The sequence below is a fragment of the Penaeus japonicus genome, unplaced genomic scaffold (genome assembly GCF_977035675.1).
Source record: "Penaeus japonicus unplaced genomic scaffold, GWHDUDI00000001_assembly GWHDUDI00000017, whole genome shotgun sequence".
Taxonomy (NCBI): domain Eukaryota; kingdom Metazoa; phylum Arthropoda; class Malacostraca; order Decapoda; family Penaeidae; genus Penaeus; species Penaeus japonicus.
In genome coordinates, this window is record NW_028234419.1 from 7,181,521 (window position 1) to 7,207,584 (window position 26,064).

The 26,064-nt window shown below is 37.2% G+C and overlaps 3 protein-coding genes across 4 annotated transcripts in view; 1 reads left to right on the top strand and 2 right to left on the bottom strand.

The window, feature by feature from the left end:
• Window positions 1-1,894: 1,894 nt before the first annotated feature.
• Dis3 (exosome complex exonuclease RRP44-like protein Dis3) lies at window positions 1,895-12,826 on the bottom strand. Its single transcript, XM_086545921.1, has 19 exons — window positions 12,672-12,826; window positions 10,902-11,066; window positions 10,547-10,704; window positions 9,928-10,109; window positions 9,574-9,722; window positions 9,181-9,406; window positions 8,810-8,979; window positions 7,970-8,107; window positions 7,607-7,753; window positions 7,368-7,484; window positions 7,043-7,163; window positions 5,297-5,399; window positions 4,982-5,137; window positions 4,435-4,591; window positions 4,092-4,178; window positions 3,748-3,968; window positions 3,105-3,273; window positions 2,587-2,820; window positions 1,895-2,317 (listed from the first exon to the last, which is right to left on the bottom strand). Exons 1-19 carry the CDS (start codon window positions 12,735-12,737, stop codon window positions 2,114-2,116), a joined length of 2,970 nt encoding a protein of 989 aa, XP_086402047.1. The 5' UTR covers window positions 12,738-12,826; the 3' UTR covers window positions 1,895-2,113.
• A 143-nt stretch (window positions 12,827-12,969) lies between these two features.
• LOC147469988 (uncharacterized) lies at window positions 12,970-17,758 on the top strand. The gene is made up of 3 exons (XM_086545924.1): window positions 12,970-13,080; window positions 14,395-14,475; window positions 15,547-17,758. Coding segments are annotated over exons 1-3 (225 nt in total). The 5' UTR covers window positions 12,970-13,078; the 3' UTR covers window positions 15,689-17,758.
• Window positions 17,759-22,154: 4,396 nt separating this feature from the next.
• Window positions 22,155-26,064, bottom strand: part of LOC122253863 (uncharacterized) — a 12,892-nt gene continuing 8,982 nt past the window's right edge. The window contains exons 2-4 of one of the 2 annotated variants that reach the window (XM_086545923.1): window positions 24,957-25,256; window positions 24,340-24,456; window positions 22,155-22,414 (exon numbers count right to left, since the gene is read on the bottom strand). In XM_086545923.1, coding sequence (XP_086402049.1) covers window positions 22,202-22,414; window positions 24,340-24,456; window positions 24,957-25,256 — 630 coding nt within the window. In that variant the 3' untranslated portion in view covers window positions 22,155-22,201. The remainder of the gene's footprint in view (window positions 22,415-24,339; window positions 24,457-24,956; window positions 25,257-26,064) is intronic. The other variant, XM_043017250.2, reaches the window with a different exon arrangement.

The window sequence follows — 26,064 nt, forward strand, 5'->3', positions numbered from 1 at the left end:
TTAAGGGATGAAACAACCCACTGAGACGGGTCGGGTCGTTAATGCTACAAGGACAGTCGCACGCAACTTCCCGTAGCCTAAAGGGCTGGGATCGAACGGGATTACTTTGCTAAAATTAGCTTGCGGCGCCCCAGTGGCACCTCATTATCACCAAGGGAAGGGGAGAAATTATCCGGGTCAGTTAATGTATTTGTCTAGTTGATTGAAGTATTTCGCACTTGGATGATAAGAGTTCTCTTAAATATTGTTATCAATATTAACTATCACAAATGTATTGTAAACTAGTATTTACTATATTTATCGTCTACATGCATGTGAAACTAATATACACTAGTATATAAATATAATCGATTCTCTCTCCCCCGATATGACCAATCAGGTTATTGTATACTAAGGAGCCAAACAAACCCTTTTTCTGGAGAATCGTCTGGCTATTTCATCTCCACTCTTATGCGTTGCTGTTGATGCCGGTGTTCCTCGACTTTAGCTGTGATGCAAATACAGCCCTTCGGACACTGCTTCAGCATGTCACGCTCACAGGTTCATTTGGGTCGAAGTTGTTCATGGCGTTCAGTAACAAATTATTTTTTTCACTTTGATAGTCTAAACACCTACAGTGCACACGCACACATTCGTGTGTGCAAGAGAGGAAAATAAATACGCAGGCACACACACACGAGCACGGACACACACGCACACGGACACACGCACACGGACACACGCACACGGACACACACACACACACGGAGACACACGCACACACACACGGATGGACACATGCACGGACACACACACACACATGGACGGACACAGATGGACACACACACACACACGGACGGGACACAGATTGAGACACACACACACACACACACGGACAGACACAGATGGACGGACACACGGACAGACACAGATGGACGGACACACGGACAGACACAGATGGACGGACACACGGACAGACACAGATGGACGGACACACGGACAGACACAGATGGACGGACACACGGACAGACACAGATGGACGGACACACGGACAGACACAGATGGACGGACACACGGACAGACACAGATGGACGGACACACGGACAGACACAGATGGACACACACACACACGGATGAACACATGGACGGACGGACACACACACATACATACATACACACACACACACATACATACACACACACACACATACATACACACACACACACACACACATACACACATACATACACACACACACACATACATACACACACACATACACACACACACACACACACACACACACACATACATACACACATACATACACACACACACACATACATACACACACACACACACACATACATGCACACATACACACACATACATGCACACATACACACACATACATACACACATACACACACACACACACACACACACACACACACACACACACACACACGAATTAACACATGGACGGACGGACACACACACACATGGACGGACACAGATGGACACACACACACACACGAATGAACACATAGACGGACGGACACACACACACATGGACGGACACAGATGGACACACACACACACACACGAATGAACACATAGACGGACGGACACACACACACACACACACACACACACACACACACACACACACACACACACACACACACACACACACACACACACACACACACACACACACACACACACACACACACACACACACACACACACACACACGGACAGACACAGATGGAGAGAGAGAGCCTTTTTTAACAAATGTTTTATATGAATTTCTCTCATCTCCAAACAAGTTTGTAAAAGTCCTTATATTAGAAAATGCATATTTTCCTTTTAAAACAGCATTGTACATAGGGAGGGAGAGAAAGACAAAAGGAGAGTTGAATGTATGTATTTCCTCCATAAAAAGAGTAATTGATAATCTATGCCAAATCCACATCAGAAAATGTTTGTACTCTTCATAAGATTAGAGATGGAGAGAAAATATAGAAAACTGAATTATCTTGTATAAGAATCCTCCCCCACATCCCCACCAAAAATAAAACATTGATGTAAGCTTCCTTGGTCTTCTTGATTTCAATGTAATATAATGTATTATGATTTCCTCTTCTTAGTCAGACTGACTTTGGGGGGTTCAATGTCCTTTTTCGTGGATGGGACAGAGAATCCAGGAATCACAGGACGAATCAGCTTGCACACCACACGTTGGTGCTGGACATCAGAGGAATCGACAGTAACTTGTATGAAGAGCTGGTCGAAGGGACGTATTACTATCGAATCACACTTGATGTAGAGTTCCTAGCAGAGAGAGAACATTGGGTTATCATGTTTATATAAATACATATATTTTTTTACAAAACTTGTTTGTTTGTGCTATCAAAATTCAGTCATCATGGCTGTTTTATAGGCTCCCTGATTGTAACATATATAACAGATTTAATTTTAACAGACTTTATTTCTGTTCTAGTATAGTATGATATACATATATTGCATTATGGGAGCAATTCAGGAGGGAGGGAGGGCAATGATAAACTACCAAAGATTGGGAAAAAAAAAAAAATGCAAACCTGTTCATTAAATTCAAACTCGGGTGCAGGAACATCATCATCGACCTCCATGGCATCGGTTCTCTTGCCTCCCTTCTTTTTATCATCCTTCTTATTGTCCTTCTCTGGCTTTTTCTTACTGTCAAGGTACAGGGTCAGCTGCTGGCCAATCGTTGGTACAAGCACTTGGATGGCATTTTTGTGCAGGAACAATACATAGGAGTCAAACTCGGACACCTTGCCCTTGAGCGATGACTAAAAAAGAAAAGCTCAGCATTATAACCAAACATCTGCATCTAATCATTAACACATTGTATATAAGGGAAGGTAAAAGGTCTAGTTTATCTTCTACCAAGTGCATCTAATAACTTGGATAGTGTACACAAGGTAAGGAGAGAGAAAAAGAAAAAAAAAGGTAGCTTATCACAACCAATTGTCCACATTTAGTCAGATGCATTGTGTAAATTGACACATCAGTATTTAAAATCAAACTTCAATCTGTGACTACAATGAAAAAGAGAGATCAATTTAGAACTCACTATTGCAGTGATGACTGATGACTCTCTGCCAGCATACTGAGCCATCTTGTGTCTGTAGTTGATGTGCTGACTCATTTCTGCCAATTTCTTGGATTCTAACAACTCTGGATAAGTCCTGTCTGCCTCAATAATTACTGCCAGAAGCCTATGTACTATAATATCAGCATATCTGTAGATGAAATGGGAATAAAGGTCAGTATTTCAGTAATTTACTTAAATATATATCAAAACTTTATTCTCTGATCTTGAAATGCTGTCACCATTCCCTTCATTGAGTTTCTCTTCCTTTGTTTTATGGGAATGAAGATATACTCTAAACAAAAAATTGATTAAAAGATTTTTGGTTTTAATAATGACATATGAAAAGGACACCAAAATCACATGGTTCTATTTAGTAAAAATAATAGCTTTTAACATTAGTAAATGCACAGTGATACATGTGGCATTTACAAATTAGGAATAAAATACCTATGCATACTATTTACAAAACAAAATTAATAAATAAGTACATGTACATACACAGGTTTTTCTTAAAATTACTGCAAACAAGCCATGATACATAAATTTTGTATAAAAGTTAACAGCAACTCAAGAACAAAACACTGCTCTCAGTCAAGGACTTCTAGACTGAAATATCACAAACCTTCTGATGGGAGAGGTGAAGTGGGTGTATGTAGGTGTGGCTAAACCATAATGGTAGAACTCTCCTGGCTCTAGCGTACCAGAACAGAAGTATACGGCTTGCATCATGCAGCGTGTTGTCATAATTCTTAGCATGCTGTTAAAGAATGGATTGTTGTCGCGGGTGGCGTGGTTGAGGCTGTTGGCAAGAGTCTTGTTGGATGAAACGTCCAGTTCGATGCCCTGTGAGAGGAAGAATTGCAAGATTGAAATTGAAGGCTATGTTACTTAGTTTACTTATTCATCTATTCTAATCCTTTCTCCTTGAAGTGCCTGCCACAACAATCTGCATAACCAAGAACTAACCTGACTCTTTGCTGCTAACAGAAGGGGATCAAAATTTGAGTGCGGTGGTGCAGGGTGACGACGCAACAAAGCACAGTCTGGGAAGTGCTGGAATGCAAACAAAATATATTATTATTAATTCTCTTTTATGAATCCTGTCAACATGAATGACTATCAACATATTCACAAAGATAAAATATACACATAAAAGAATACACAATGGCATGAAGTTAAAGAATGAGCTGGAAAACAACCACTCAATCAAAGCATCATTTTTCCTGTTACTGAATCTATATCAACACATACATCAAGGTAAAAATAAACATACAGAAGAGTACATTGCACCTGATAACAAAAGACTGACCTTGAGAGTAGTTTCAGCTGATGTCACATTTGCTAGCAACATGAACTCCTCCACCATGCTCATGGTCTCCAAGTGCTGCTTGGCCACAATGTCAACAACAGCGTCTGTGTCCGGATCTATGTGGAATTTCACTTCCATGCTCGCCAGAACCAGAGCACTGTTTGCGGGGGAGAATCATGATCTATTACTACTACGCTTCTGGATGAAGGAACGTGTTACAGTGAATATTTCCAGTGGAATGTAACGTTATTTAGAAAAGGGAAAGCAGGATGGAAATATTGAAAAGAAATTAACAAAGAAATGAGTATTAGAAGGAGATGGAAGAGGAGAGAAGAAAAAGCAGGAAGAAAGAAGATGAAACGACAAGTAGGAAGACAAAAAAAAAAAGAAAAAAAAAGAAGGAAAATATGGGAAGAAACAACAATGATTAATGATAAGAAAAAAGTACCCAACTAAAAGGGAGGAGACAAAAAGATACACCAAAAAGTATAACAGGTAAAAATATGCCAAACAACAAAGGAAACGTTCCATCAAGTTCACAACTTACCCGTCATTGATCCTCCTGCTCTTCAGTTGTTTAGCAAGCATATTCAAGTTCCTCAAGGACTTGGTTAGGCTGTCCTGCATGTTAGGGTCATCGATGCGCTGCTGGGCCTGCTGGTAACTCATCTCGGCTCTTGACTGGATGATGGTTTTCCGGAACCTGATTAGGTAACGGAGGGTTCATTTGAAAAGAGTGACTTGGGTGCATAGTTGGTAATCTTGTGAAATCACAGGACAATTTAATGACTAAGCAAACACTAAATATATATAGAGAGAGAGTACTTCAGCTTTTCTCAGGTTTTATAATCACTAAACTAACCTTGACGATAAAACTTCTGCACTGGGTGAAATTTCCCACAGGACGGAGAAGGCAAACCTGTCTACGCATCCTCGGAGTGAGCACAGGTTACTACTCAACAGATCTGAAGGAAAAGGAAATAAATAAATAATAAATTAAATAAATACTAAAGACGTGTGTTCAGCTGACGCCATACTACTCAACAGATCTGAAGGAAAAGGAAATAAATAAATAACAAATTATATAAATACTAAAGACGTGTGTTCAGCTGACGCCAATCTTTGTTCACCATGTCCCCTTCTCCACAAACCAGTTCTGCTCCAGCAAACTCCAAATTTGTGCAAGCCTGACCATACTACCTGCTACGCCACAATTCCTCACATATCACCCCCTTTTAGTTTCATGGGCTTTTAGTTCAACCATGCCTGTCAAACATCAAAATGTTCCAAGCTGTGTTAGTGTGTTAGTGTGTGTTAGTGTGTGTCTGTGTCTGTGTCTGTGTCTGTGTCTGTGTGTGTGTGTGTGTGTGTGTGTGTGTGTGTGTGTGTGTGTGTGTGTGTGTGTGTGTGTGTGTGTGTGTGTGTGTGTGTGTGTGTGTGTGTGTGTGTGTGTGTGTGTGTGTGTGTGTGTGTGTGTGTGTGTGTGTGTGTGTGTGTGTGTGTGTGTGTGATTGTGTGTGTGTGTGTGTATGTGTATGTGTATGTGTATGTGTATGTGTGTGTGTGTGTGTGTGTGTGTGTGTGTGTGTGTGTGTGTGTGTGTGTGTGTGTGTGTGTGTGTGTGTGTGTGTGTGTGTGTGTGTGTGTGTGTGTGTGTGTGTGTGTGTGTGTGTGTGTGTGTGTGTGTGTGTGTATCGACTGCATGTTCATAGATGTTCCCAGGCCATGGGGAGGGGACAAGTTGGATAAAACTCAATTTAGAGACTATTGGTGATAATTAACCCACACAGGACGGGTGGTACAGCATGTGTACCGCGCATTCAAAAGCCCAGTTGCCGGGCGGCACAGTATTGTGCCGGCCATTCAATTGATTTAGGCCTAATAATTCAAACGCCCCGGCATTTGGACATTCAAGGCTAGAATTCCCCCGTCGGGAATGGGTTAAAAGTAAATAAATCAATAAGTAAACAAACAATCAATCAAATACTAATGAAATCAAAATTTTATATACATGACATATGCTACTTATATGCTTTACTATAACAAATGAAATCTTTGACAAAGAAAGTGAGGAGGAAAGGAAAAAGCAAAGAAAGAATAATTACTTCCTATTTCTTCCTAATGGAAATAATCAAAATGTAAGCATGTAAAACATGGACAGAGAGATGAAGAAATGGTAGAAAGGAGGAGGAGAAAAGAAAAGAAGCAGCAGAGCAGAGCAGAGCAGAGCAGAGCAGAGCAGAGAAGAGCAGAGCAGAGAAGAGAAGAGAAGAGAAAAAACGCATTAATAGTTTTATCTATATTCACTCTCATAGACAGATAGACAGACACACACATGCAGGCACGCACACATGCGTGCACACACAAGTGTATATATAAACAATCTGGAGGAGACAGAGGATCAGGAGAAGCAACAGTATATACCTGCAAGATCAGTATTCATTATGATTAAATATTGTACAAAAGCAAATGAAAAAGGAAAACAAGATAAAAAATATCCCACCCATTACCATTATCAGGAAAAATACAGTTATTTCTTTAAATCATCTGCAAAAGAAAACACAAGACATGGCAAAGGATGACCTACTGAAAAAAATGAACAACTTACCGGGCACCATGTCAATACGACGGTTAGTCAAGTACACAGTTGTGCTGCGGTTCTGAGCCTCTTTGTCCAATGCAGTGTGGGGTCGGATAAAGTGAGATACATCAGCAATGTGGACACCAACCTGAAGTGTATTAGTTTCTTTGTTAATTATTCAATGGTGGGTATGGTTTTCAAAAGAACTAAATGATATCTTTTATTCCAAAAAAATCACACAAGAGGGTGTCAATAATGAAGATGCTCTGTTATTCACACACAACACACACCCACACAAAAATGGAAATTACATATGAAAACTGCCTAATTCAGGTCACAAGCATGTACTCACCTCAAAGTTTCCATTAGGAAGTTCACGGCAGTGTAAAGCATCATCAATATCAGTGCAACCTATGGGATCGACAGAACAGATGTCGAGATGTCTCAAGTCTTCTCGCTCAAGCTCGTCCTGTTGTCAAGTGGAAATATTTTGAATACAGAATATTAATACAGAGAATAAGAATAATCTTCTATGCTATATTATCAACATAAGAATTAATCATCAACATGACACCAGAAGAAATTCTTTACTTTTTTCGTAATCAGCCAAGGCATCTTTGGGAGACAGTTGAGGACTGCCTCTGAGAACTTTGTGTGCGGGCAATCATGTTCCAGTAAGATGACCTCGTTCTCTGATTCAGTCTCCCCGATGGTTCCAATCACGCGGACAAAATGACCCTGGAATGAAGGTGCGAATTGTTGGTAGATAAGGGGCCAATGACATATAGAAGTTAAAATTGAGTTATAAAAATCAAATCTACAATGCAGTCCAGAAGTAAAGATGTGGATCAGCCTCTTATCCATTAATGTTTCTTGAAAGTTATTTTAAGTGAAATAGAATCTTAGTTACAAAAATAAAGTCATTCTTAAGGTTGTAAACAATAATGACCATACCTTGGGGTTACGGGAGTCTCTCGGCCAAGAATCAATGGCTACAATAATCCTTTTGTTCTGCAGTAATTCTGCCTGCCTCGTTTCAATGCGGATGAAGGGGATTTTCTTATCCGCTGGGATGAACAAGTGGCGTGTAGACTGCAAGAAATAGATGGTAAAAGATTTGCTTTTGGGAAAAAAAAAAAAAAAAAAAAAAAAAAAAATCTCAAGGACCTTAAATGATATATAAACATTGAGATGAGGAATTATAAAACAGGACTTGAAGATAAGAGTATCAATGTCAAGTAATGAAGATACCTCATTATGTAAAACAGTAAAAAATTCTGCAACAAATTGAAAAAGAGAGGGAGGAATAAAAAGTGAGATTATTCCAAGATCCTTCCAGAGGTAGAAGCTAAATCAAATATAAACTAATGGCCTAAAGGTGTTTAACCCATTCACGCCAGATGACGTGCTGATATGTTTCGTGTTTTTTGTGTCAGACGCCGGTGACGAGATATTTGTTCAAGGCCGGCACTTGGGGTGAGCGAGTAGACAGCCCAGGCTTGCAGCTTGTGCGCCTGAGAATCCCGAGGCGTTAGACTTATGCGTTTGAAAACCCTGGCATTCTGACCATTCAGAGCCGGAACAGCCCCGGCGTGAATGGGTTAAAGTGTTAAAGAATATTAAAAACATAAATATGTAGACTGAGTCAGATATCTGAGTAACTTCCCTACCAGACAAACCACTGGCAGTGAAAGAATGAGATCTAAATCAAAATCTAGCCACTAACAAATGGATAAACCTCCTCCTAGACCAAAAATCCTCCCAGTATTGTATTCAAATATACCATAACCTTACTTCTGCAAAGTCGCTTTTCTTCAAAATTCCACAATACTGCCGCCATTTGCGTCTGATGATTCCCACTACACATCCTGTTGGCTGCCGTTCACCATCCCCCTTGCCCGAAGCTAAAAGAGCCAGTTCCTGCTTCAGACTGGCTTCATCTGCTCCTTCATCTTCATTGTTAACTGTGTGGAAGAATTTATATCAGTTTAACAAGACTAAACCAATGATTAGTTATCATGAAAGACTTTAAATGATGAATAACTATGTAGAAGTCTGAATTATGTTACAATATGATTGTATATCAATCATAAAAAATATATTACAAAAATAAGTAAATTTCATTATGATTCTATACTTCAATCTTCAATATATCTATGTCTTACGATTTTTCTCCTCTTCCTGCTTCTCCTGGTCGATGACGACAGTTGATGGACAAGACCATTGCTCCTTGGGGAATATCCTGATGGCAACAGTATCATCGTGAAGAGCTCGGTTTATGTTGTGCCGTCCTTGGATAAGAACAGACTTCTCCAGGCCCTCCACCATAACATTGGCTTCCAGGTAGTTGTGCCGTGATGTCTTCAGCACACCTTGTCGAAGACGGCCACTCTGGAAGTGTGAAAGGTTGAGGTGCAATTTTCTAGGCAGGTACTGATACATTTCACAAAATATGGTACAATAATTCTGTTCATAAACTAAAAGGAAATAGCTATTTTCTCATGTCTATTCTAAGTCCTAGGATTTGATGCTTTGATTAAACTGGTAAAAAGTGCTACCTTAATCTCGAGACGTATCTGATCTGTGCTCATGTGTGGATTATAGAGGTATTTCTTCATGCCCTCTTCTTCCTCTTTGTCTTCCTCTATATTGGCCACCAAGTCTAACAAGCCTGGTGAACTCTGAAGACTGGAGACATACTCAAACACTGGAAGATAAGATTCATAACTTATAAGAACATACATTAAACTAAAGTCCCCTTCTATAAATATGAGGACCATTTAACAGTGAAGTTTGTATCAACCCTAACAGAAACACTGACAATCGAGTCATCCCTAACAATGCTGACAGCATTATCTTAATAGCAGAGAGAAGATAACCGTCTATGAAACAAAAGGCAGCAATATTATTACTTGTGTAGGACTCAACATCCATCTCCCTCATCTTGTCACGGTTTGCCATATCATTGGTGATGAGCACAATGTTCTGTTTGGCTGCACGGAAGTGCTGCTTATACCACCAGGCCGCGATTCGGATTGCGCGGTCATTTCTGTCATTGGCCGACTCCTTTTCCCCTCGCTCGATGTAACACTCTCTGAAAAATAAAAATGAAATCCAGTTACAGAATTCAATTTTTACAGAATTATTTTTTCTTTTTTCTTAATTGTTTATTTGTCTTTTTTTGTGCACTTTGGCATCTTTGATGAAGTATAATAACAAAGAGAGAGGATATCAGTAATTGTCATATGCAGAAAAAGAAAAGGATTTTATAGGGTGTAGAGTTGGAGACAAGAGAAACAAGAAGGAAATAACGATCTGATGATGATGTCTTTGAAATCCCATTAACATTTATATCAAGTTTAAATAAAACTAATTCACTGTAACAAAGGCAATCATATAAAAGCATTATCTGCCAATAGAACAATTTATCAACCCAAAACAAATATATCAATGTAATTTTCATATCTAAAAATAAGTAGACTAACATAAACACTCTCAACAGTAAATGAAGGCAAAGCTCAAAAAATTTACCCATGATGTTCATTTGAAAACACAAAAAATTTCTTCCTTGATTCGTCAATCAAATCCCGCAGTTTCTTGTACACTGGCAAGGATCTGTGACGCACCTCCTGCAGCACTGTTTGTGGGACGATCACATTTTTTATGTCATCGTGACAGAGAACATCAATCTATGAATGAAAGAGAAGGGGGGGAAATTAAAGTTTGTACTTAAAATATTCATTATCACTTTAATATGAGGACTTTATGACTTCCCACTTTACATTTTTACATGTATGTAATGCAAGTATACATTTGCATATATGTAAACTAAATGAATTTTACAAATTCATAATCATAAATAAAGTTATAAATTCCTCTCACATACCTGATGGAGAGCAACATTGGTATCTATGATAATGTAATGTGGCTTTTGTACCAATGTGCTGTCGCTGGTATCCAAGACATCCAGAGGACGGCAGTCGCCCTCACACATACCACATCCATCAAGTCCACACCAGACATCATCTCTAAGGTAGTGTTCTCTCACAACCTGGAAATTAAACAGAGGCTTATCATACAGTATAAATTAACTGGTTGTGCTGCTCTTTGTTGCTTGTTCTCCTCACAAGCTATCTCTAATGCACTAATATTCATGCTTTATCTATTCCTTTATGAACTACTGCAAAATATATTGTACTCCATTAGGATCTAAAGATAATCATGGTTATAATAATCATCCCAATAATCCATGACTCATTGAGAAAACTGCCATTACAAACCTTTCTCATGTTTAAAATAATATCATGATATCATGCAAGATCTTGGCCTTGGCAGTATAGTTCTTGAGTGAATTATAGCTATTGGGCAAAAATTTCAGTGTTTGGTAAAATTTTGGTTTCGACAGTCACATATCTAAATATTTAAATTTAATTTATACAATGTAAGATGCATTGTATTTTTCAGCTATGACTGGTCACAAATATGAAGGCCATTATGATCACTTAACAACTTGCCACTGTCATGTGCTGCTATCAATTGGTGCTCGAATGGTTTCCATGGAACCCTCATATAGCATCTTTATAAGGATGATCATGAGGTATGAAACCCTCAAGAAACCATTATTCCTATGGTATTAGCATCATTTATCAATTTTTTTTCAATGCTTTCACTAAAATTTTCCCTGTAAATTTCATATGATCCCCAGCTATGAGCTGTGAACTAAAACTACTATATTTCCATAGGAAACATCATAATATTGGTTCTGAATAATATTGCATGAAGCAATCTGTCAATGTACAATCTGGACTAGTTCCTCATGTAATTACAAATTGGCTGGAAGGTGAACCAGCCCTCTCTTGCCAGAATATACATGGAGGAAGTTTATTTGCCTCTGCTGGAGTATGAGGCATGCTAGCCACACCATCAAAAATAGAGACGTGGATTTTGACAAGTAACTATCCTACTTTGATTTTATACTGAATATTTTATAAATCATTTCATAAACTTGATTATGTTACTATATGTATTCTTTTTGTTGTTCCCTTTATTTTCCTCCATCTTCCTGTTGTTCTATTCTGAACATTTGATGACTTTATATTCAGTTCATTATCCCATTGATAGCGGATGGCATAATTTGCTGTCATAAACACAGATGGCACCATGCCAAACATCATAAACCCACCACATGACTGAATACATATATTATTGAAACTCCAACCAATGGGTTAATATCAAATTACTTAGCATCAGTGACATGTAGCTTTTATAACATCCATAACAATTCATAAGGGAAAAAGTGGATTGCTCAGAGTTTCCTGCTAGAGATAGTTTGTCATCACAAGTGCAAGGCAATAAGGTTTATGCAGGGTCACTGTATTGCAGTTAATTGTGACAAGCAATTGCATAGAACTTACACTAAAATTGTGAGTACTAATAGGTTCTCTGTATCACCCTGTTAGTAATACATGTAACCAGGACAATACCCTACACATACTTTCAGAAATATAATGATCAAATTCTACTCCAAATGACCATAAAACTTACACGAGTGTTAACCTTACTAACATAATAGCCACATCCTCTTAACCCTTGGAAATGAAACTAAACACCGACGAAGTACATAAAGATCAAAACTCATACACGTTATAGTTCTTACCTTGATAATATTCCCTCTCTTGGTCTTCTTGTAAAAGACTCTCTGTTTCCTTTCCACGATGCCCATTTCACGTGCTCGAAGGAGGAGCCGCCATGCAGTGTTTACATCGGACAGGCTGGCCAATCCACCACTAGTTCATATTCTTACGAATGTTGGGATAAAATGAAGTCGATATACTTAGATATATCATTTCTTAGGTTTAAATTTTAATATACATACATATGATAGTTAAATATATATTGATCTTAGTTTGAGAGGAGTTATAATTGCAATTACAATTTCAAAGAGGGTTACATATATACCCGTATTGTTGGTAGGCCTGAGCACCTGGACCCACACCGGAGCACACTCACTCGGAGTCGCTTCACGAAATCCTTCAAATCTTTCTTCCTGAATTGAGTTTAATCATGTAATACTCATTAGTTTGTTCGATCTATACACATTTCAATAGTGTCTTCACTTTTGCTCTTTTGATTTTTGTTTAAACTGTAATTGTTGAGGTGACTGACTGGATGTTCAAATTTCATTAATTATATATATATATATATATATATATATATATATATATATATATATATATATATATATATATATATATATATATATGTATACATATTATATATTGCTAATGATGATGATAGCGATATAGTGCATGCAAATTTGGCAAAGAATTTACCAGTAAAGGTGTAGTAGTAAATATTTCTGTTTATTTAGTCCTTTAATATGTGTTAGACAGCATTTTTGAGTATTTAGATAATGGTCCACATTGAAAGACGCATTTATAATTGTAAAACATTAAGTATTCACATAATTAGTATGGATTTTTTGTAGAATATAGATGTCATTATTATTCTCTTCTCTTCTATTCTATTCAATTGTTGTTACAATCGTACAGAACTGCCAAGAGTTGAGGGAAGGCCATTGCCTTGAGACCTGGAAAAGGAAGATTTGTTTTTCTAGTCTTTATCATTGGTGTCTCATGCATGTCAAACAACTTCTGGGTTATTTAGATGTACAACTTTTCAGCTATTTTGTGTATTGTAACATCATTGTGCAGGGACCTACACTTAAATGTTTCTTAACCCATTCCCGACGGGGGAATTCTAGCCTTGAATGTCCAAATGCCGGGGCGTTCGAATTATTAGGCCTAAATCAATTGAATGGCCGGGCCCGGCAACTGGGCTTTTGAATGCGCGGTACACATGCTGTACCACCCGTCCTGTGTGGGTTAAGGGCCGTCTTTGCTCTAGTTAGACTTAATGATAACGGATTCAGATATTAGATCTTCTATCACAGATCATAGCAAGTTTCAACTGGATTTGAGTAGGACACTGCTAGTTTTATTACAGAAAAAAGGCCAGTTTTTAAAGGCCACTTGTTATTGTGAGGAATGTTAAATTTGTACTTTTTCAATTTATCTAAATGATAATACAATATGATGAACATTTTAGGTACTCAATAGACATATTTTGAATTGATTGAGTATTTATATTTTTTCTATCCTTTTAGGATTGCATGAAATTTATTCATGAGTATGAAATGTATATCTGCATAATTTTTCATGCATACTAATGTTCAACCTCTTTATCTTTATGTTGCTGCTTTAGACTAAAATATAATATCATAAAGCTAATACTTGGTATCAATAATACTTTTCAGCTGACACAAGTGCCATCTTTATAGTATTCGTAAATAAGAATCAAGATAAATTTGTTATTTTCAGGGGGTTTGATTTCCAAAAATATCGACGACCTCTCGTCATGGGCAGCATATTTGCTATGTTGTCACTGGTGTATACATTTCGGTGAGTATCATGGTTTGTGAATTATATTCTCTCATAAAATGGACAGATTTTATTGGCATTTTATCATTTTTTTCTGTATCATGTTTGTAAAACTTATTGATATGCCTACCATAACTTTGCTCTGGAAGAGGCCAGCAAGTGATTTGATAGAGCTTAGATTGTTCTTTATTTGGTGATAAATTGCATGGGAGGACTACATGCTCTATCTCTGTAGAGCATATACACCCACACTAACATTAACACACACACTAACACACACACTAACACACACTCTCTCTCTCTTTCTCTTTCTCTCTTTCTCTCTTTCTCTTTCTCTTTCTCTTTCTCTCTTTCTCTCTCTCTCTTTCTCTCTCTCTCTCTCTCTCTCTCTCTCTCTCTCTCTCTCTCTCTCTCTCTCTCTCTCTCTCTCTCTCTCTCTCTCTCTCTCTCCTCTCTCTCTCTCTCTCTCCTCTCTCTCTCTCTCTCTCTCTCTCTCTCTCTCTCTCCTCTCCCTCTCTCCTCTCCTCTCCTCTCCCTCTCCCTTCTCTCTCTCTCTCTCTCCTCTCCCTCTCCCTCTCCCTCTCCCTCTCCCTCTCTCTCTCTCCTCTTCTTTCTTCTCTCTCCTCTCTTCTTCTTCTCTCTCCCTCTCCCTCTCTCTCTCTCCTCTCCTCTCCTCTCCCTCCCTCCTCCCTCCCCCTCTCTCCCTCCCTCCCTCCCTCCCTCTCTCCCCCCTCTATATCTCTCTCTCTCTCTTTATCTCTTTCTCTTTCACATATACATATACATATATATATATGTACACATACACATGCTCTTTAGAGAGAGAGCATGTAGACCTCCCAAGTTTATATAAAAACATATTGTGTATGTGGTTACTTCATTCAAATGTTACCACTTCTAACATTGTCTGCATAATATACTTAATTATATATTTTTTCTTACACACCAATGAAGTCAAGTTTTTTTTCACATCACAGGACAGTTAGCATAATCAAGGCTGTCAAGCTTTAAAAAAAAAAAGAAATGGTGAATATTTCCAATTTGAATATTTATTGGCACAACTTCAATGTTTTTTTTCTCCTCTGATTCTAGACTTGATTTAATTGGAGACATTTCAAAGGAGAAACAAGATCTTTTCCGACAGACAGACGTCAGTGGCAGCAATAAGATAAAGGAAACCATAAAAGAAACCCAGCTTGATTACTTCAGAAACTTATCTGGGGAGAAGAAATAATAATTGTGGTTCCTTTTCCGCTATGTGGAATATGCAGACAACTGTGATAGGGGTGTTGGAAAGCCAGAAGGATTAGCTGTTCCAAAACTTTGTATATAGATGAAACACCCCATTTCATCAGCTGATGCTTGGTTACTGTTGCCAACCCATTTTCCTTTTCATTAATTTTTGTCTGTGTTTACTATTGAAGAGTAGGTTGTAAGTGAAGCTAGAGCTCTATTTATAATTTGAATAGTAATAAAGATGTTTAAATTTATCAGTTGTGAATAATTGCCTTTCATACCTTAAAATTTGAATTTCCCTGCACACTATATAATGCAAGTTCTTCCAAATCTAGATTTTCACCCAGTACTCTGGTAAAGAAGTCGTGATTACAGCTGCATTAAACTAATATTTGAATTGATTATATTTCTAATTTGGTATTTAATATATTAGAGGCTTATGTGAACCTTTTCTCTTGGTCATCTATACTCTTTCTTGTAAAATTACTCCTATGTTAATTTTTTTTCTTTTTCTGGGTGCTTTGTTTTATAGCTTGTATCTGTCGAAGTTACAATCATTTTAATAGGATACTGTGCATAAGTAAATTTTTGTTTTTCATATGACAAAAAAGTCATTGATAATGAGGTAACATTTAACTCAGTCAAATGTAACTTTGTTTTAGTTGATATATTACATAACTGTCTGAATATTACATAGCTTTTAATTATATTGTCTATTGTAATAATTGTCTTTTAGTAAAATCAAATCAGGGTACAAGAAGTTTTGGATTTTGCTAACAAACTACTTTGTAATAAAGATGTTTGTTTGCAGTTTATTGCAAATGAAGAGAGAAGAAAAAAGTGGAGTGCAGTTGTTAACCCAATGATGACGGTGTGTCACACCCGTGTGACAAGGCTAAATGCCTGATGATGGGGCGACACACCAGTGTGACGTTACTGATGCAATATTGCATAGGTCCGGCGTAGGGGGTTGCCACTTCTCGCCAGGCCCGTCAGCATTGGGTTAAGACTGAAAATTGTGACATACAAAACTTGCTCATTTGGGCATTGAGTTTCATTAATGTAATTATGTTTATTTAACTCATTCACGCCAGGGCTGTTCCGGCTCTGAATGGTCAGAATGCAGGGGTTTTCGAATGCATAAGCCTAACGCATCAGGATTCTCGGGCGCTCTAGCCGTGACCCTGGGCTGTCCACTTGCTCACCCTGAGCGCCGGCTTTGACCAAATATCTTGTTGCCGGCATCTGACTCAAAAAACATGAAACGTGTCAGCATGTCATCTGGCGCAAATGGGTTAAAGACCATTGGCAGCATGTAGTTGTGTAACTTGTTTCCTTCACATGACAATAAGGTGTGATTTGGTACCTTTAATCGTAGATACAATCGCTGGGAAATGTACCAAAGTTTTTTTTACATTCTAATGGATTTGCTGTGACAGTCTATGGCTCTCTTGTTAGCATGAAAAGAAAATTCTATGATTATGGTTTTCTTGTATGGAATGCAGATTCCTTCTGAACACTGAGCTTGTTATAAACAACAGGTAATTGTCCTTCTATAATCAATATAAAGTTTGAATAGGTATAACTACTGCTTGTCAACAAGACATATTTTATTCATAGTCATTTTAATCTGGAAAGTACATCTAATTCTCAAATATCAAAATAATTTGATTAAGGCTGGATGCCTGAAAGATCTTGAGAAGATACTGAACTTAGTGTAACTGAAATCAACGTACAAAAGTATCATTAGTACAATGATCTTTAACCAGGGGTGTGCAGAATGAATTGCAGATATTTGGAAGTTGGTGATTTCAAATTTATTTCTTTGCTTTTTTATATTTTATTATTTTGTCTGGTTCATTTTTGGGGATCTCCAATTGTATTATCAGGAAACAAAATAAGTAATTTGCTGAAGGAAAGAATGGATACCCCATATGCACAAGAGACATGTAAAAGTGTAATAGTTTTAGAATTAGAAATTATTATCATGATAACTGAACTGTAGCAATATTAGTATTGGTGCTTTGGAACCAAAGATTCTTATCAATAAATAAGTTTGTAGAGTAAATGTTGTCGTTTTCTTAGGAAGAAAACTTAACCTATTCTCTTTTATCATTCCTGATAGCAACCAGGCAGTTTTGGCTCCAATCGGTATTTCAAATGTGTAGGCCTAACACCTCGGGCTATTCACTCGTGCTGGCCTTGGCCAACCGCCACACACCTGATCACCTGGCGTGCCAGCCGTACAAAAAGCCATGACAAAATATCATGTCCCTGGCAACATATTGCCACCGCAGGATGTGATATCTTGTTACCTGCTGTTAATGGGTGACAAGTATCACTATGCTACTTACTGTTGGCTTCATATATATATATTTATTTTTTTTTTTTTTTTTTTTTTTTTTTTTTCCAGTAATTGTGTAGTAGTTGATACATGAATTGGTCTTTCCTCAGTAGTTTCCAGCAGAACATGTAATGTATAATTACTTAATTCATATTTGTGTCTTTATCTATTAATCCCTTCTTTACTGCCCTAAAAATAATTCATATGGTTACAAGTTATGTATATTTGATATAATGCAAAGATGCAAGGGAAAATTTCGGTCCTACCTAATTTTGCATAACTGGCTTTTTCCAGGTTTGTGAAATAAGGAGGTAGAGTTATGTGACATTACGCTAGTTTTTTATATATAATAATAAAGAACTCAGAATTTGTACAAGAACCATTTTTATACACCTGGAAGACCATCAGCATTCATGTTTCAGAGAACAGCTACAACAAAATAACTAAATCTAACAAAATTAATAAGATTAGCATTAGAGAGCACTTTGGGGTCTTGTTTACTCTCATTCAGGTTATATGAGGATTTAACCCATTGCGTACGGGTGTCATGACATACATGACGTAGGAGCTTTGGCCTGACGACGGGCGTCATGACGTACACGACGTTCGGGGATTTTGGATCACTGTGCTATTTTATTTTGCTATGAAAAAGGAATGAGTGATGATGGCTACTGCAGTCATAATTACTATAATTACCGTAATATCGTGCAAGCTTAACGTCCAAAACCTAGATGGCACCACTTTTTTCTAGCACCAGCAGGTGAGAGAGCCTTGAATGGCACCCATCCACGGTCTCTAGCATGCACTGTCTCTATAGAGCGATGGCACACACTAAGTTGATGAACCCTTGCTCTAAAGTACCGCCGATGAAGGATGTGCAGGCAGAACGAGAAGAGGAAGGTGACTCAATCCATACCCAGTGTCTAAAATGTGCTCCTGTGCCAATATGGATGCCTTTCAATGTGGCACTCACAGTCACAAGCACAGGTTTCATTCCTCTTCCCTACCTCTTCTTGTTATCTTTATTGTAGGTGGTTATATGTTTCGTATTCGTTCATGACAGCACAAAAATACGAAAAAATAAAGTTGCCTTTTGTCCTCCCATAAAACAGCAATACTTCTATCACATTGAGTATAAAGAAAGTAATGAGCTAATATGGATAACATACTACAATTTTAGTCAACTGCAGCACTGATAGAGCCTGTCATACGGCACATATAAGTCTCTAAACTCAATAAAACACACAAAAAATAAAACACAAAAACCGCTCTAGTTTTACAATGAATGACTGAAAGAGATTTGGATGCTTCAAATTATATTGCTTCAAGTGGTCTCTCTCTAAAATAAAACCTATCCTGGAGGCTGGGCAAGCAAATTTATCTCCGTCTGCAATGGGTTAATGGTGAGATATTACAGCATTTCTGGATATTGTATGGATTTAAAGTAAAATTAAATTAAAGTATAGAATGGATTGAAATTTGGGAGAACGCTGGCTATTCATTGTATTCAATCCTGATTGACCCAATCGCGCCGGTTGACGTGCTGACACGTGGTCGAAAAAAGCCCCGGACCCGGGTGACGTCCTGGCACGGGCTACATTTTCGGCCCTTGCGCCGGGAGGCCAGTAGCGACGTGCTGAAACGTCCACATTAGAATGATAGATTATTCTTAGTACAATTCGATTTTCATAATTGATTTGTCTTTGCTACTTTAGTTTATCCTTCTAAATAGTAGAAAATGAGATATAACGTAATATGGATGACGTCACAGGTATATACGTAATATTGATGACGTCATGGTGATTTCTGTTTCTGATTTGTTGAATAAGATGATCTGAGTCGAAAGACTATCGTAAAATCAATTGTAATTGGCCAGGGAATAAAAAAAAGAAAAAAATTAAAATTATATAACATCTTTTTGTTGCCCCACTAAAAGAAAATGACACTTGAAAAAACATTGCTGTTACATGCATTCACTTGTATGCACATGTATGGTTGTTCATATTCTTTCTTTTCTTTTAGGAAGAAAAAAAAAATGAAAAAAAAAAAAAACTGTTACCTCACTAGAAGAATGCTTCCATTTCCCATTGGTATTACAACATAGGAGTTAAGAATATGGAAAAAGTTCAATAGAATAACACTAAAAAACAGTGCTGTAACATCTTTTTCGACTGATATACCTCATCTGAACATAGCACTACTTTCTACACATGTCTACACTTTAGACGCAATCACGCAAACCACAAGGATAGGGTGGGTGAAAAACGCTCTGCGAGCGTCAGCGCGACCTCGCGCAGCGGGAAAACACCCCGGGACGAACGGTTACGCGCTTGAAATCTTCCCGGCATGATCGGGAGTAGGCGAAATTCCGCCCCGGCATGAATGGGTTAAGACTCCATCTCTTGTGCTACCATTGCTAATTTTTTTCTTTTTCTTTTATGAAACCAGTACTGGTCCCATTTATAGGTTTACTTTTGTATACATTTGTATTGAAATTATGTTTTCAACTTAAAATATGTATGTTTGCAATAAGACACTATTATTATAAAAAGAACTGCTTTATTTCATTACACCTATCCTCAAAAGGATGATACATGATATGGAAAATACGAAGTGCATAGATGAAAAGTAAATGAAATGGTATGGTACATACGGACTAACCCTTGAATGTTTAATGAAAAAAATGCATTTCCTCTTTTTGAGATAATAACCAAATGATTTTTCTTTTGTTCTTTTTTTGTCTTTTGGGTTTCCTGATGCTATAAATACATATGATTGAAAACACTAAGAGTTGTGAGATTTCTCTCCTTAAATATTGGAAGATGATGAAAAGAAGAAATGAAATGGAATGAAACGAAACAAAAAAATATCTCCTTTATGACTGGAAGTAGAGGAAGGAAAGAGAAATCACATGAAAATACTTTCCTTCCTTAATACCTTTGTAAGTATTTGAGCTTTAGGGAAGAATTTGTGATGAGGTGTGAAACTTTGGTTTGAATTTACGCATCAACTTCTTCTAAGAGACACTTGGAAGTTTCTCAAGTTATGAAAATATCCTTGCCTTCCACCACCCCCCCCCCCTTTCCAAACCATAGAAAATATATACACCTTAATATTTACAATGGCTGAAAATTAGTGGTGATGACAACAATTATTATAATAATAATAAAAAAGTACCGGTGAAGGAACTCTAAAATTTGGTACTGTGGTGTAAATTAGTTCATTAAACAATATTGGATTCCTTGGACATCACTCTTCTTTATATGATCATTAAGAAAATTGCTACCATTTCACATATTGGAAGAGATAAATTACACTGATAATTATACTTTTGTTAGTCTGAATAAAGTAGATATAAATTCTACGACCCTTCAATTCATTTTTAAAATATAATATAATTACTAATCCCCTTACATAAATAGAAAAAATGAATGATCAAATCACAGAGCTTTCTGTATGGCAAAATGATATATATATATATATATATATATATATATATATATATATATATATATATATATATATATATATATATATATATATATATATATAAGAATGATCCATAATTTCTCCGAGTTTTTCTATAACTTCACAGCATTGGTGACCACAGTTTTCTTCACCTTACTATATAAATGCCAATATGAAAAAAAGTACATTTTTTTCCAGAAAAACAATTTCATCATATCAAAGAGGAACCGTGGGTACAGACAAGACAATTAACTTTCTAGCTACCCTATGTCCCAGAGAGATGAAAAGGACTTGGTGATCTATCAATAAATCTCTCCTATTTTAGAATACATCGGAAAATTTCCTCTCAAATTAGAGATGGAATAAGGAGATTACAAAATCCCAACATTGTTTCATTTAATAGTATAGATTATTCACTTTTAAAATTAACTCAATCAATTAAAACTTTGCATTCTACAAGTACATACTGCATATACAGTAGTTGATGCAACAATTATCATCACTTTAGAAAAATATCTACTTTATTTCTTTGCTTTTTACAGCATTGAAACTCATTCTCTTTTGTAATGGCATTCATGTACTTCTCCTTTCTTGACCGATTCAAATAAATAATCACTTTGAATTTCATATTCAAAAACAGCTGCCCTATCCACAGGAGCTACTGCCAGCCTCATTCACTTCTCAAAAGATGAATGGCATTCAAATTTTGATAAATTTTGGGTTGTTCAGGCCAAGCTTGAAGTTGATGTCCGATAAGACAATGCCGAACTGAATCTCCTTTTCTGCTGTGATGCCTGCCATAATGTCTTCGTCCACCTCTTCCTCCTTATCCTTCTTCTCACCATTGTTGTTATTCTTCTTCTTCTTCTTCTTCTTCTTTTCCTTCACTGGCTCTTCATCCTCCTCCTCTTCCTGAAATTTCAAGTCACTGTAAATTTCCTGATTTTATTTGAACTATTATTCAACCTTAAAAGCTATTTGAAATTAAAACTAGGAAGAAAAATGGCTATAATCCTGTGCAAGGAATAACACAAGCATCAACAAAAGACAGGAAGAGAGGGAGAGGAAGAAGAATTGTAACTGTGTGAAAGGGACAACCACCATGCTGCAGTTTACAATCAAGAATTTGTTGCTTATTACACGGACAAAATGTGGACCTTATACCACTATTTGATCTTCAGACATCAAAACCAAGACACATTAAAGTGATTACCATGAAAACATGAAAAACTATCTAATGAAACAAGGCAAAAAGTGAATAGAAGTGTAAAAAGCAAAATTATGTTATAGCAGTTTTTCTGATGTTTTTTCTAATCAACTTAATTATATGGCCATTATCAGTATCTTTAGAAAATTTCACCCTACAAAAGTAATTTCTTCCACAAATGGTCTTGAGAAATATACAATACTAACAAGGCAATATTTAAAAAAAAAGGAAAAGAAAATATGATTAAACTGATCTTATGGTAATTTTCTTGAATATATCCATCCCAGGTGGTGGCTTATAACTTTTTTTCATTTCTATTCTGTGAAGGAAAATTTATTTGTAATCCACAGTGGTAAATTTTATCTTGTGAAACAAACCACAACAAATGAACAACGCTGCTGGTAATTGACAGAAAAGGTATTTTGTCTTTTCATCTTTTTTTTTTGCAAGCTCTAATATCTAAGAATATTCTTTGAATTACCCAATTAAAAGTATTCAGACCCTGTATTTATCCAATTTTCATGTACTGACTCAAAGAAGTGTGCCTTGTTGGCATTTAAAATAAAAAACTGATAAGCATACTCAACTGATAAGCATACTCATTACTTGTAATAAACTTTTTCTAGATGGGCTGCCAATTCCTGTGATCTTATCCCTCATCTCCATCATTATATCTATCTGATCCCTCATTACCATCATTATATCTATCTGATATTATGTATGGTGGTGTGTGTGAATTGCAAAAACTGACATTTCCAAAACAGTGTTGGACATTGTTGAATGAAAATACAAGAGAGTTTTTATTTTGTGAGATCAAAGTATTTGAGCCTGCTATTTTGTAAACTACAAATTGGCATAAGCATAATATATATTTTCATATATTTTCACATTTTCATCATCTGCAACTGAAGGAGCACATACATCAGCATGAAAATACGGAGTTGAAGTAAATAGATAAAAGTAAACTTTGAAAAGCAGGCTTTCAACTTCACATTCATCCCACTGTTGATAACATACAATAATAAAGCCTATAAACAAAGAGAAAAAAAGGGAAAGTTTCTGAGAAAGAAGGTTAGGAGGTTGTCCCAAAGATGTCATTTCATGTCCATTTCTTGCCGAGGTCATTAGCTGTCAAAATCAGTCAGATATTCAAAGATATATATCTACATGTTATATACAGAGAATATTCATGAGGATTAACTAGTGGGAAGGTTGGAATGCATCTATGTCACACTTGGCACACATGATGCAATACGGTAACAATTTGTGTTCATCTTCTGGTGGGTGAGGGATAAGGTGCAAGGATTCTTAAATGTTAAAGAAATTTAACATATGAAAATTCAAGCAAGTTTAAGAGTGGGTAAAGAAAAGAAAAATGTACATATATGTGCATATAGAAATAATAACAAATTAATGAATAAAAGAGAAAAATTAAAATAAATAAAAGAAAAAGAGGATTTGCAAGACTTTCCAATTTGCCGATTCATCATCTACGGAACTCTTAAAATACAGATTCAAACGAATGCTAACGCTTACAACTCCCAATTAGGTTCCTCTCTTGGAGGGGGGGGATCACTCTCCTCTTTGGGACACCTGCCTGCCTGCCTTCCCCGCTGGGCTGGATACTGACCTTGTTATAACGATACATGGTAACACTAACCGGCTCTGAGTTGTTCTTGACTTTCCGTTCGCGCTTTACCCGTCCCGTGGGATTGGGAGGTTCTTCCTTCTGTCTCTCCTTCCGGGCCTGGGGAGAGGGAGGGTGGTGAGGAACAGAGAACACCTTTGTACTATGTAATATATAAATAAATAAGTAAATATATAAATAAACAAATAAATAATATGTGTGTGTGTGTGTGTGTGTGTGTGTGTGTGTGTGTGTGTAGGTATGATTGCAGGTGTAGATTTGAGTGTAGGTGAGGGAAGTGTAGGTGTGGGTGTAGGTGTGGTGTAGATGTGGATGTAAATGTGGATGTAAATGTGGATGTAGATGTAGATGTAGATGTAGATGTAGATGTAGATGTGGATGTGGATGTGGATGTAGATGTGGATGTGGGTGTGGGAGTAGATGTGGGTGTAGGCGTAGGTGTGGATGTGAATGTGGGCGTAGGTGTGGATGTAGATGTGGGTATGGGTGTGGGTGTGAATGTGGGTGTGGGATTGAGAATGAGTGTATATTCAACCATTTTACAAACAACATTTCTGAAGGTATCCCTCCATCTCGTAAACAAATACACGACAACCTACCTTCCTCATCTGATTCTCGTACTCCAAGGCATCATAGAAGTTCGGCTTCTCCCGCTTGACCCTCTCGCTGCGTCGCTTGCCCTCAGGGGCTGACGGGCCCAGATCTCCTTTACCAACTGATGCCGTTAGAGACATGATTCCGCTGACTGCAGTTGACGTGGCCGATCCCCTGCTTGGTTTCATCTCCTTCGACTGGCCGTCGTCAATCTCCTCTACCTCTGAGGTGTTTGAGGTGGTTGACCGACGTCTCTCCTCAAAAAACTGGTGACCGCAGTGACAGTGCTTTGTTGCGACTGGTACCTGAGAACAATGTGAATCAATGTTATTCTCTAAACAGTAAGAACAATAATGATGATGATAATAAAAATGGAACTTTTCAAATACAAATAACTATCATTTTGGATGGGTATCTGACATACATGATGAAGGAGCTTTGGCCTGATGACAGGTGTCATGCCATTCTTGACTGCTATTTCATTGTGCTATGAATAAGGAATGAGTGTTGATGACAACTGCAGTCATAATTACTATAATTACCATAATATTAAGCAAACCTAACATCCATAACCTAGATGGCACCACTTTCTTCTAGCACCAGCTGGAGAGAGAGCCTTCAATGGCACCCATCCACAGTCTCTAGCAAGTACCATCTTTATTGAGCTGAACAATGGAACACAACAAGTTACCAACCGCTTGCTCTAAAGTACCACCAATTAAGGATGTACAGGCAGGACAAGAAGAGGAAGGTGACTCAAACTATGCCCAGAGTCTAAAATGTACCCCTGTGCCAGTAGGAATGCCTTTTACTGTGGCACTCATAGTTCCAAGCACAGGTTTCTTTCCTTTTCCCTACCTCTTCAGGTTATCTTCATTGTGGATGGTTATACATTTCATATTTGTTCATAATAGTACACGAGTACAAAATAATTAAGTTGTTTTTTGTCCTCCCATATCACACCGAGTATAAAGAAAATAATAAGCAGATATGGCTCCTATACTACAATTTTAATCAACTGTAGTATTGATAGAGCCTTTCATATGACACATATAAGTCTCTAAACAAAATAAAACATACCAAAAATAACACACAAAAATGGCTTTAGTTTCA